This window comes from Gossypium arboreum, chromosome 13 (genome assembly GCF_025698485.1).
Source record: "Gossypium arboreum isolate Shixiya-1 chromosome 13, ASM2569848v2, whole genome shotgun sequence".
Lineage (NCBI taxonomy): Eukaryota > Viridiplantae > Streptophyta > Magnoliopsida > Malvales > Malvaceae > Gossypium > Gossypium arboreum.
This window is the reverse complement of record NC_069082.1, coordinates 129,400,546-129,414,544: the sequence shown is the minus strand read 5'-3', so window position 1 is coordinate 129,414,544 and position 13,999 is coordinate 129,400,546. Positions and strand designations below refer to the sequence as shown.

Genomic DNA, 13,999 nt, shown 5'->3' with positions numbered 1-13,999 from the left:
TTTCTATGTTTCTTTACTCATTATTATTTATTCATTATACTATATTATATTATTATTAACCTATAAAAATATAAATTAACATGTGTAATAGCTATAACATAAAATATCTTATAGCTATTACACATATATACCAACTATTACACATGTTATATCATACATTCACACACATGGCACTTAGGGTCTAATTGCTAGATTAGTCCCTTTTACTTCTTTAATCTATAACTAAACTTTTATTCCTTATGCAATTTAATCCTTTAAACTAAATTCAAGCTACTTCACTTAATTAAACACTAAATAACCATTCAACTATAATTCATAAATATTTCTAATAAATATTCATGAATAAATTTCACTGAAATGAAGATTTCAAGACTCAATTTCCGATACCGTAACTTTCGGTTCATTACAATTCTCTCCTTTAATAAATTTCGTCCTCGAAATTTACGAAAAGAGATGGGGTATTGAGATCTCATCGTTTCTTCGGTTCCCATGTAGCTTCTTCAACATCGTGACTTCGCCATAGCACTTTTACTAAAGGAATACGTTTATTACGTAATTCTTTTACCTCTCGTGCTAGAATCTCAACCGGTTCTTCTTCATACGATAAGTCGTCGAATCTCTACATTCTCGTCGTAATAACATGTGAAGGATCCGATCGATATCTTCTTAGCATAGAAACATGGAAGACATCGTGCATTTTCTCGTAGTTCGGGAGGTAAGGCCAATCGATACGCCATCGGTCCAATTCTCTCAATAACTTCGTAAGGCCCAATAAAACGAGGACTTAATTTTCCTTTTGACCAAATCTTAGAATTTTCTTCCAAGGTGAAACCTTTAAAATACTTTATCCCCGACTGAGTATTCAATATCCCGTCGTTTCAAATCTGCATACGATTTCTGTCTATCAAAAGCAGTTTTCAATCTTTCCCGAATTTTCTTAATCAGTATTTTCCGCTTCTTGAACCAATTCAGTCCAATCATCTTCTTCTCATTCGATTCATCCAACATACGGTGATCGGCATCTTCGTCCATACAAAGCCTCATACGGTGCCATCTCAGATACTTGATCGAAACTATTATTATACACAAATTCGGCTAATGACAAATAATATTCCAGTTAGACTCAAAATCAATCATACAGCTCGAAGCATATCTTCTAAAATTTGTATTACCTGCTCAGATTGACCATCACTGTGGATGAAAAGTCGTACTAAAATGAAGTCGAAAATCGAAAGATTCATGTAATTGCTTCCAAAACCTTGACGTAAACCTTGGATCTCCGCTGAAATTATTGATTTTGGAATACCATGTAATCTAATGATTTCTGAACATAAACCTCAAGAAGTTTCTTTAACGACCAATCGGTTCTCACAGCTAAGAAATGAGTGACTTCGTAAGTCGATCAACTATTACCCAAATAGCATTCTTTTACTTGTAGACATCGGTAATCCCGTCACAAAGTCCATCGTTATTCGGTCCCATTTCCATTCAGAATATTGATGGGTTGAAGTAATCCGATGGAACTTGATGTTCTGCCTTCACTCGTTGACAAGTCAAACACTTTGCCACATATTCGTTATATCCTTTTCATTCCCGACCACCAATACAATTCACGAAATCACGATACATTTTCATACCTCCGGATGAAATGCAAATGGACTATTATGAGCTTCTCAAGAATTAACTCTTTCAACTCGTAATTATTCGAATGCAAAGTCGATTCTCAAATCTTAAGCGACCATTTCCATCAATGCTAAAATTTTCATTGTACCATTCCGAATCATCTCTTTTCTTTAACAACTTATCATCTTCTAACTGTCTTGATCCGATTCGATCAAACATTACCGGCTTTATTCTTAATTCACCAAAAGGCTTCCATCTTCAAGTGATACTAAGTTGTGCAAACATTGCTCGTAATTCAATCGCAGCTTTTCTACTCAAAGGTCGGCTACTACATTAGCCTTCCTCGGATGATAGTCTATGACACAATCATAGTCTTTTAGAAGCTCTATCCAACGCCTTTGTCTCGATTCAAATCTTTTGTGAAAGTAGATACTTCAAACTTTTATGATCCATATAAACATAGCACTTTTCACCATAAAGATAGTGCCTCCAAATCTTCAAGGCAAAAATTACAATTGCTAATTCTAAATCATGAGTTGGATAGTTGCGTTCATGCGGTTTCAATTGCCGTGAAGCATAAGCAATGACTTTCCGCTCGCATCAAGACACATCCCATCCACTCAATGAAGCATCACCAGACACTACAAAATCTCTTTCGATTCGTAAAGTCAACACCGGTGCCTCTGTTAACATTCGTTTTAATGCTTCAAAACTTTTCTGACATTGCTCATTCTAAACAAATGGAATATTTTTCTGTAGTAGCTTGGTCATCGGTAAGGCTATCTTTGAAAATCCGTTGACGAATCTTCGATAGTAACCAGCCAATCCGAGAAAACTTCGTACCTCTGATACATTCTTAGGAACTTTCCACTGAATAACTGCTTCAATCTTCTTTGGATCCACTCTAATTCCATCCGCTGATACGACATGACCAAGAAACACAACTTCTGATAACCAGAATTCACACTTGCTCAATTTTCCGTACAATTGCTTTTCTCGTAGTATTTGCAAAACAATCGGAGATGTTGCTCATGATCTTTTTCGACTTGAATACACCAAAATATCGTCGATAAAAACTACTACGAATTGATCCAAGTATGGTTGAAAATCCGATTCATAAGATCCATAAAAGCGGCAGGGTATTTGTCGGTCAAATGGCATCACTAAAATTCATAATGCCCATACCTCGCATTTGAATGCCGTCTTCAATATGTCGCACTCTTTTACTTTCAACCGATAGTATCCCGACCTTAGATCAATCTTTGAAAATACTAAGCTCCTTTCAGTTGATCAAACAAATCATCTATTCGGGAAGTGGATACTTGTTCTTGACAATCAATTTGTTGAGTTGTCGATAATCAATGCACAATCGCATCGACCCATCTTTCTTCTTAACAAATAACATTGGAGCTCCCCATGGTGATGTACTAGGTCGTATAAAACCTCTCGTCCAATAAGTCTTGCAACCTGTACTTTTAATTCCTTTAGCTCAAGAGGTGCCATACAGACGGAGGTATCGATACGGATCTCAGACTGGTAGACTTCAATCACAAATTCTACCTCTCGATCGGGGGTAATCCGTAATTCCTCGGGAATACATCGAAAATTCACATACAATCAATTTTACTACACCGACTTTCAACTGAATCCGAATTAATCACATATGCTAAGAAAGCATTACAACCTCGATGAAGAAGCTTGCTAGCTTTAATGGTCAAACAATACGAATTGATCCACTAGTCCGAATACCATTTACTTCAATTCTATCTTCACTTTCATTCGAACAATAAACTTCTTCTTATAACGTCTAAAATCACTCCATGTTCGATAACCATCCATTCCCAAAATAACATCAAAGTCGCCAAATGGCATAATCAATGATCAACAGGAATATTCTATCTTGAATCATTAACGAACATCTTTGACATATATGGTTCACTAAAGTAGTTTGTCCCAATGGACTAGACACTTCTATTATAACTTTAGACAATTCAAACTCTAATTTTTTTGTCTCAACTACTTTCAGATTAACATATGAATGTGATGACCGTGGTCTATTAAAGCATAAACGGTCTTGAATTCAATAAGAATATACTGTCACCACATCGTGAGCATCTTTCTCTTCTCGAGTCCTCACAACATACGCCGAGCTGGAGCTCTAGCTTCAGATTGTTGTGTAGCACTCTCACTAGTTCTTCTAGTACCACCTCTAGCAAACGAACTACTTGGCTGATCCCGACCTCTGGAAGCAAATTCAGATCTTTGCACTACTGTCGGTGTTGTTCCAGATATCTTTGGGCAATCTTTAATAAAGTGATCGGTAGCTCCACAACGAAACAACCTCCAGTCAATTTTCTACACTCCTCTTTGTGTCGGTTTCACAATGCTCACATATTGGAATTTCAGATTCGAATCGGACTTGGATATCGCCAGAGACACAGATGATCTGTTTTTCCGACCTCGATCACTCCTTTCGATCGAGAACTAAATCTCCAATTACCTCGTGATTCCTTTGACCGCTTAGGTCATGGACTTGAACTAACCATTCCGGGACGTTTTTCAGTCGAATGAGCAACTTCAGACTTTTTATCCCTTCCAAGAATTTGTTCAATCATCTTAGCTCTTTCCATTAAATCCGCAAACTCAGTGATTCTAAGAGGCATCAACTGTAGTCTAAATTCATCACGTAATCCTCTTAAAAATCTTTTACATCGGTCGGCTTCAGTCGGTACAAACTCAGTGGCATATCTGCTCAATCTCAGAAATTCTCGTTCATAATCCACTATAAGCATCTCACCTTGTTTCAGTGTTAAGAACTCTTGTCTTTTGTCTTCTATGTACATTTCTCCCAAATACTTATTTTGAAACTCTTTTGAAAGAAGTCCCAACTTATCTGTTCCTCAAGTACATTCGAATCACCGATTCCCACCATACTAAAGCTTCCTCTTGCAGTAATGAGACAACACACACTAAGCTTTCTTGTGGTGTACATTCAAGTTGCTTCGAACTCTCTTTGTAGTCTTTAACCAATTTTCAGCAGAGTCGAATCAATTCCTTGGCACCCAAAAATTCAGTAGCTCCATATTTTCTCAATTCTTTAATTGGAGCTCTTGGGTAGTAGGGATAGAGGACGTAGCAAGCATAGTTCCTACCGCTTTTGAAGGGCATCGCGATTATTCTAAAGACTTGATGTTGTCACTTCCAACATTCGATTGATTTCCTCTGGATTCACACTTGGAGTTGCAGACTCCGATTCATTCACATTATACGGTTCATCATCTTCACTATACATCTCTTGATCAGTATCCTCAATGCTTTTATCAGACATTCTTAATGCTATAAAACAAAAATATTCAACAAACATATCAGCATCCAATCCCAACTCAAATTTGACTCAATAATGGCATGTACCTCTAGATTCCCATTGACATTCGATTTAGTCCTAGAACCGACTAAACCTAAATAGCTCTGATACCAATCAATATTGTAACGTCCCCCCTACCCGAGACCGTTGCCGGAGTCAAGCAGGAGACATTACAAAACTTATCTTAGCACTTAAATAGTTTTCGTAGTAAACTATCCATCTGCGTCACAGTCGCTAAAAAAATCATATCTCGAGTTACGAAACTCGAAATCCAATTCCGTAAATTTTCCCTGAAACTAGACTCATATATCTAGTTACTAATTTTTTTCTAGAATTTTTGGTCAGGCCAATTAGTACAATTTATTATAAGAAGTCTCCCCTGTTTCAGGGTTCAGCTACTCTGACCCTTGTGCACTTCGAATCAAATTTCTTCCTGTACAGAAATCCAATGACTATGCCATTTGTTTCAATTAAAATAGACTCAATAATGAATCCATACATATAAAGTTTGAGTCCTAATTCTTAATACACAATTTATGGTGAATTTCTAAAGTCAGAACAGGGAATCCAGAAATTGTTCTAACCCTGTTTCACCAAAACGTAAATATCTCATAAAATACAACTCTTTTACCAATTTTGTTTCTTCCATATAAAATAGATTCATTAAGCTTCAATTACATATTTTATTCATCATCTAATTCACTTTATACTATTTTTGGTATATTTTCAAAGTTGGACTACTGTTACTGTCTAAATCTGTTTTAGTATAAAATGTTGATAACTAAGTTTATAACATCTTCATTTCTTCTTTCTACAACATTTACCAACAATTCCTCTTATTACTCTTCACTAACATATCAAAACATACCATTCTTAAGGTTTTGGTAACATTTACAAAACATACCAAAATATCATTTAACAACTTAGATACTTTCAATATAACCAAAAGACATCCTAGGTACAATGCCATTTTCCAAAAGATAGAAACTTCACCAATTTGAGTTTGGGGATCGGCTTGTATCTTTGAGTCCTTATACTTTCAGTACCTAGCTGCAAGACGAAACAAACCGTCTGCGAGAATACTCTCGTGGTATTTCTATAAACAATAGCTTAATCAACTTTAAAACATGGTAATTCAAACACATTATTGCTATTATTCAATATCAATCAAGACTTTAATAACCTTTACTTTATTTACCCTTATTAACATAACTCGGACACTAACGGATACACGGATCCAACCCACACTCGGGATAAGCACATAGTGCTTCATCGGAACAAATCCGAACTTTAACATTATAGTACACAAAGTACTTCATCGGAACAAATCCGAACTTTAACGAGAGTCGACACATAGTGTCTCATCGACTCAATGTCGAATATCCCAATACTTCCAATTCCTATGACATGTCAACTATATCCGACTAGCCCGACATCGTTAATAGGGTATTCAAAATCACATTCATTTCAATATGGTAAAAATACTTACCTCATTCACATTTTCATACAATATAAATATCAAATATAGCAATAACGATTAAGCTCGGTTTATAGAAATACAAACCACTATTTATCGAATTTAATCGATATCTTCGTTCACTTTCTCTTTTCCTTCTTTGATGACGTATCCGTGCTACTTTTGCTACTAACAATCATACAATTAAAATTCATCAATATACTAATTCATAAAACACATTTTCACTTTCTATCAAACTTTTACAAAATTCCAATTTCGTCCTTTTTCCATTACTAATCTTTTTCTTTAACTTAAGCTTCATATTCTCTTTTAATCAACTCATTAACAATTTCTAACTCATAAAATTCATTATAAAACATAAATTTTGAGCTCTATTCAACTTAATCCCTATTTAAACCTAACTTAGAATTCTTTTAATAAATCACTCAATTTTCACTTCTAACTTCAATTCCTATCAATTTAACCCATAAAACCTCAATTTATTCAACTAAATCAATATCTAAAATTTTCTATTTTTCTTCATTTTAACCTCATACATGTAGAACTTTGAATTAGGCATTCATAAACATAAAAATCATAAGAAAATGAGCTAAAACAACTTACCAATTAAACTTTAGGGCCTTAATCCTCAAATTTCCCTTTTCTTTTCTTTCTTTCTTTCCTTCTTTCTTTCTCACGTTTGCTCTCTGTAACTCTTTCTATGTTTCTTTACTCATTATTATTTATTCATTATACTATATTATATTATTATTAACCTATAAAAATATAAATTAACATGTGTAATAGCTATAACATAAAATATCTTATAGCTATTACACATATATACCAACTATTACACATGTTATATCATACATTCACACACATGGCACTTAGGGTCTAATTGCTAGATTAGTCCCTTTTACTTCTTTAATCTATAATTAAACTTTTATTCCTTATGCAATTTAATCCTTTAAACTAAATTCAAGCTACTTCACTTAATTAAACACTAAATAACCATTCAACTATAATTCATAAATATTTCTAATAAATATTCATGAATAAATTTCACGGAAACAGTACTCAAGACTCAATTTCCGATACCGTAACTTTCGGTTCATTACAATTACACTTTTGCTCCTAGGCTCAGGAATTAAACTTCATCCCTTATTCTTATGTTTTATGACATGCTGATCACTTTTCCCTTCTATAGCAACATCAAATTCACACTCTAACATGCACTTATGACTATTAGGTATTTTTACCGATTGAGCCATTTTACTCGTTTTCACTTAAAACCGAGTAGTACAAGTTGTCTAACATAATTTAAAACCTCATATTCTATCATAAAACACCAAAATACACAAATTTCACCTATGGGTATTTTTCCAAATATGAACCCTAGGTTGAATTATTGCTAGCATAAGCTTAATCGAGCTACCGGGATTCCAAAAACATAAAGAACATTAAAAACGGGGCTTGGAAGCTTGAAACAAATCCTAATTATGGAGAACCCTTGAAATTTCGGCCCAATGAAAAAGATGGACAAAAATTGGCTTTTAATTTTGTTTTTAATTCATTTTAATAACTAAATGACCAAAATGCCTTTCCTACTAAACTTTCAAAAAAATTTCATCCTTGTCCAATTTTTGTCCATAGACTTAGAAATTGGTCAAATTGCTATTTAAGACCTCCTCATTAATATTCCAAAGCAATTTCATACTAAAAACTCCTAGAATGCAAGTTTTGCAAATTATTCGATTTAGTCCCTAATTTTAATTTAAGCACTTTAGGCATAGGATTTCATCACGAAATTTTCACATAATTATGCAATTATAGCATAAACATCAAAATAATTATAAAATAGTTATTTCTATCTCGGATTTGTTATCACGAAACCACTATTCCATTTAGGCCCTAATTCGGGATATTACACGTTATTTCCAGATTTGATTCATTGAATTGTGTAAACAATGTGTTGGTTTCCCATTGACAGGCCAGCACCCCAAATTTTTTTTTTTAAAAAAACTCGTATTTTTAGAGAGCAAAAAAAAAAATTTTGAAAAAAAATTTGAATTTTTTTTGTACTTGGTGCCGACCATTGATGAAAACACAAAAAAATTGTTTTTTAAAACTCAGATTTTAGAGAGCAAAAAATTTAAATTTTTTGAAAAAATTGAATTTTTTTGTCTTTGGTCTTGCCATTGACAGAGCCAACACCCTAATTTTTTTTAAAACTCGTATTTTTAGAGAGCAAAATTTTTTTGAAAAAATTTGAATTTTTTAGTCTTGGGTGCCGGCCATTGTGATCCAAAGACCCAATTTTTTTTTAAAACTCGTATTTTTAGAGAGCAAAAATTTTTGAAAAAAAATTTGAATTTTTTTTTGGTACTGGGTACTGGCCATTGATAGTTCAGCACCCAAAATTTTTTTTTTTAAAACTAGTATTTTGTATACCAATATGATACGATTTTAAAAAAAAATACACTGGTGCCGGCTATTGACAGGCCAAAACTAAAAAAATTAATTTTTTAAAGTCTGACACAATCATTTGGCAATCATGGGTGCAAAATACGAGTTGGTGCCGGCTATTGACAGGCTAAAATCTAATTTTACTGTTCATTTCAAGTTATTTTTGTGATTATTTTTGAACCTGGGTTATTTTTGTAAATATCAAAATTTTTTGGATTATTTTAGTAAAATAGCCTATTTTTGTTGAAAAAAGAGAACAAGTGCAATAATATCCAAATTGAAGAACCCTTCTCTCCAACCATAGAAAGGCGGTTTTCAAAAGCAATTACATCCCTCTCAACCATTGATGAAAAACCCCCATTGGCCCCACCATATACCTTAATTAGCAAGCACCACCACTTTCATTAATACCAAGCAACCAGAGGTTTAAATTTAATTATCCTTCTCACCTTAATTAATCCATTACTTACCACTATCTTTTCATTTTTACCAAAAAACCCACTCTCAACTAATACTTCACCAAGCCCATTTTTGCCATTTTAATTCTTCACGGGACCAAAACACACAAAACATAGAAACCGAGACCTACGCTGTAACGCTGAGTTCCATTCTGCAATTTCTGTTCCACCACCATGTGACCTCTCTGAACCTCTCTTCTCTTTCAAACATAAAAAACCATTTTTTTTTATTTTTTTATGTTTTTGCCATTGATTGAAGCTGAGTCTAGCCAAACATGTTGTGTAATAAGATCAGCAAAGTTAACCTTTTTTTTGTTGTTTTTCTTTTTCAAGACAAATTGTTTAAAAATTTTGGTGCAAAAAACCGAAATGCCAACCAACATGTATCTATCCATCTTTTAATCACTCAAAACTTAGTTTCTAATTTATCGTTTAAAACCAGAAACCGAAAGCTCCGTTTCAACTGCTCTTTACCCTTTAGCGAAAGCTAAGCTAAACCTTTTCAAGAGAAACAACAACAACAATAAAAAAAACAGGCTTCTGCTACAACTTATTGTTACTTCTGTCTATTTTTTTTTTTAGTGGGGTTGTCTTTTTAAATGGGATGGCTTCAGAGCTGCAAATAATACTCACCAAGACAAACAAAAGGGTTCTTTGTTAAAAGATGAGGATATTACACAAAGGCAGACAATCTGAAAAAAGCCTCTTTTTTAAGTATTACAAATGGGTTCTTTGGTTTTCATTTACTCTTTATTTTCTAACATCTTTCTTCATTACCAACAAGCCGCTACCTTTGTCTAAAACCCGTGTTTCTGGTTCTAAATCTTCCCTTGCTTCTCGTGTTCTGTTCGAATCTGTCAACAAAACCAGACATAAATCCAAACCCAAAAATCCCGGTTCTTCTTCTAATCCTTCCACTATTCCTTTTTTTCCCCCCATTTTTTTATTGAAAAGGCAAGGTTTTTGATGTTTTTAATGTTTATTTTTGTGGACAGCTGCGTTTAAAGATTTGAAGATATTCGTCTACGAGTTACCTTCAGAATACAATGAGGATTGGCTTTCGAACAAGAGATGTAGCAACCATTTGTTTGCCTCCGAGGTTGCCATTCACAGAGCATTGATGAACACCTATGACTTGAGAACATTCGACCCTTATGAAGCTGATTTCTTTTTTGTTCCTGTTTATGTCTCATGCAACTTCAGCACCGTTAATGGCTTCCCTGCCATTGGCCATGCTCGTTCTCTTATATCTTCTGCTATTCAGCTTATTTCCTCGAACTACCCTTTCTGGAACCGAACACAAGGTTCCGACCACATCTTCGTTGCCTCCCATGATTATGGAGCCTGCTTCCACGCCATGGTAAACCTCAAGAATCTGATATAAGGGTCTGTTAAGAGTCCTTAACATGGTTTTTAATTTCTGTTTTGCTCCTTGTAGGAGGATAGAGCTATTGATGATGGGATTCCGGATTTTATGAAGAATTCGATAATTCTACAAACTTTCGGTGTTAATTACAAGCACCCATGTCAAGACGTTGAACACGTTGTTATACCGCCTTATATACCGCCGGAAAGTGTACGGAATACCCTGGAGAAAGCCCCGTTGACCGGGAAAAGAGACATCATGGTCTTTTTTAGGGGGAAAATGGAGGTCCACCCCAAAAACGTTAGTGGAAAATTTTACGGCAAGTAAGTTCCAAAATAAAAAAAAAGGGGTCACAATCATGTTCATTGCTAACCTTTAAATCATTCTATGATGGAGGAGAATGACTTGCTTATCCTTGGTTATTGTTGTTTTGCCTATCAGGAAGGTGAGGACGGAAATTTGGCGGAGATATAACGGTGACCGGCGGTTTTACTTACAAAGACAGAGATTCGCCGGTTACCAATCAGAAATCGTACGGTCGGTTTTTTGTTTGTGCCCACTCGGGTGGGCTCCATGGAGTCCAAGGCTTGTCGAGTCCGTGGCATTGGGTTGCGTGCCGGTGATAATAGCCGATGGTATCCAATTGCCATTTCCCTCCGCCGTGAAGTGGTCTGAGATTTCCCTCACGGTGGCGGAAAGGGACGTAGGGAAGCTAGGGAGGATCCTGGAACACGTGGCGAAGACCAATTTGTCAACCATCCAGAAAAACCTCTGGGACCCTGCTGTCAGCAAGGCCCTACTGTTCAATGATCACATGCAAGAAGGAGATGCCACGTGGCAGGTTCTCGGGTCACTTTACAAGAAACTGGACCGGTCGTACAAGAGATCGAGGGTTTCAAGCCAATAGGGAGCGAACACGTGGAGTTGTGTTTTGTGGCGCCAGCTAAGGTTTGTTCCCTTCCCAACGTGGAAGACAGCTAGGAATGGTGTTTGAATCCTTAAAAAAAAAAAAAAAAAAGAAAGAAAGAGAGATGGGAATTTTTATTTTTATACGGTGGGTCGGTGAGCCCACATTAACCCCATGCCTTTTTTTGTTTTTGTTATTTTTAGATATTTAGAGGCAGAAAAAAAACAGTATAGTTAGTTAATTATATGAAAATGGGCTTTATTTGCTTGTTTGTACATGGAAGAAAAAGACAAAAGAACTGTTTTTTGGTAAATAATACAAATGAAATTGTTCCTTTTTTTTATTACACTGAATTTTTAAGACCAGATCCATGTTCTTCAAATTTTTGAGCTGTTTCTCTTGGAACTCGTTTAGGGTTTTCTTAATGGACTGTAAATTAATGAAGGATTACAACTTTGAATAGAAAAGTGTCATTGAAAACGATAAATAAATAAATAAAAACCCAGTTTTTGTTGTGAACACTTAATGAATACTATAAAAGTCTGAAGTTTTGTCAGAGTGTGAGGCGACAGGGAACAGTAAAGTTGTCAGTGTCTTAAAGAAGGGATAGTGGGGAATGAAGATAAGCAGTTAATTTGAGCTGGCTGTCATTAAATATTGCAAGTGGGACGGTTTCTATTGTATTTAAATTACATCACTTCAGACTATAATCTTAAAAGCCGGTAAACTATGGCTACAACCGAAGGTAGTGGTCGTCAAATTGTAGGCAACCCTTCACAACGCCAGGATACACGAGACGTTGTGGAAGCTAAAGAGTATGTTTGCACGACAAAAGTGGAAGAGATGAACCGAATCCCAGGTGTGCGAGAGATTCAAATTCCCCATTTTGTGTATGATTTTTCAATTTCCGAAAGATCACACCATTTGAGCGACAGCAGCGACAATAACTTCTTACTTCCGCTACATGTGTTAGAAGTATATTTCATCCATTTTTTCACCATCTCCTTAATGATTACAGAATAGATCCGACCAATTAGTATCTAAACAATTCCAAATATGGGCAACTTTTATTTCTTAAAATAGATATGAAAGTAAATAACAATAAAGTAGCAGCAAAGGTTGATTCAACAGATTTTCACCTCAATAATATTGTGCGTGTATGGTGAAAAATGCAAATAAATTGAAGGTAAGGAAATTAGGTAGGCGTATTGAAGTGAGTGTATATAAATAAGGTGATTCAATGCCACCCCATTAAAGCATGTCATCACTTGGTTGATGTGGAGTTAATGCACGGCTGTAAAAAAAATGGATAAAAAAAAAATATTGTTTTTAATAGATCTCGAATTAAAAATTCGAATATGATGTTGATAAGAGAGATAATTATAAATTTCAAAAAATTAGATTCTGTTTATTTTTAAAATTTAAAAACATGTTTTATAAAAAAAAAGTGTTTTCAATAATGAAAGAATGAAACATGTTTGGATCTTTTCTCTACAATAAGAGCATGAGATATAAAATTTAAAAAACATATATGCATTTATATGGATTCAAACTACAATACTAGATTTAACATTTGAAAAACTATTGAGATTTAGTTCAATTGACATGAGCATTGTTGCCAATACAGCAAGATATGAGTTTGAGTGCGCTAAAGCACATTATCCTCCTATTTATGAATTATGGAGGGATGATGGGTAGTTCTAAGCATTGTGTCAAATATAGTTGATATAATCACGATTTATGATGAGATTATTTAAATAATATTAAAAAAAAATATTTTTACCTTTATATGGGTTTGAATATGAGTCAATTCATTTAAAGTTGAAAACTCTTGTTTTCATCATTTTGAGCTTTATAATACATTTTAGTGAAAATAATGAAAACAACCTTTTGTTATTTTCTAATTTTTCACATATTTTCATTTTCCTTAAATTAATTTTTTAAAATTTTGACCAAACATGTTTTTAATTTTTTTTCTTTTAAGAAAATGAAAATAACCTTTATTTCCTGAAACCATAGAGAGCTTTAGTTTTTTTTTTAACAGTAAAACGGAGATAGAAGACATGTTTAAAGAAAAATGGTAAACTGCATTACTAGCCAATCAACTATGGTTTTTTTTTTATAACCAAACTATAAAAAGTTAGCAAATGATCTCCTAATTATTAGTAAATTTCTTTATTAGTCACCCAATTATCTTCGATTTTTTGGACTATCCATTTTACGTTAGTTAGTTAGTGTCTAAAAATATAAAATTGAATAATTAGATGATTATTTTTATAATTTTTTATAATTGGGTGACAAAAAAGAAAAAAAATATAGTTGAATATCCTCTAATGTAGTTAAAAAAGAAAGAAAG

At 34.1% G+C, this 13,999-nt stretch overlaps 1 protein-coding gene across 1 annotated transcript; it reads left to right on the top strand.

Moving 5' to 3' along the window:
• The first annotated feature begins 9,454 nt into the window (after nucleotides 1–9,454).
• On the top strand, nucleotides 9,455–11,986 carry LOC108486784 (probable glucuronoxylan glucuronosyltransferase IRX7). The gene is made up of 4 exons (XM_017791011.2): nucleotides 9,455–10,266; nucleotides 10,366–10,730; nucleotides 10,809–11,059; nucleotides 11,178–11,986. Exons 1-4 carry the CDS (start codon nucleotides 10,035–10,037, stop codon nucleotides 11,641–11,643), a joined length of 1,314 nt encoding a protein of 437 aa, XP_017646500.1. The 5' UTR covers nucleotides 9,455–10,034; the 3' UTR covers nucleotides 11,644–11,986.
• The last annotated feature ends 2,013 nt before the right edge of the window (nucleotides 11,987–13,999 follow it).

Excerpts from the sequence above, each read along its gene's own strand:
- LOC108486784 (XM_017791011.2), top strand. The coding sequence starts at position 10,035 with ATGAGGATATTACACAAAGGCAGACAATCTGAAAAAAGCCTCTTTTTT. Across the intron at positions 10,267-10,365 it reads ATCCAAACCCAAAAATCCCG|CTGCGTTTAAAGATTTGAAG; the intron begins GTTCTTCTTCTA and ends TTTTGTGGACAG. Across the intron at positions 10,731-10,808 it reads GAGCCTGCTTCCACGCCATG|GAGGATAGAGCTATTGATGA; the intron begins GTAAACCTCAAG and ends TGCTCCTTGTAG.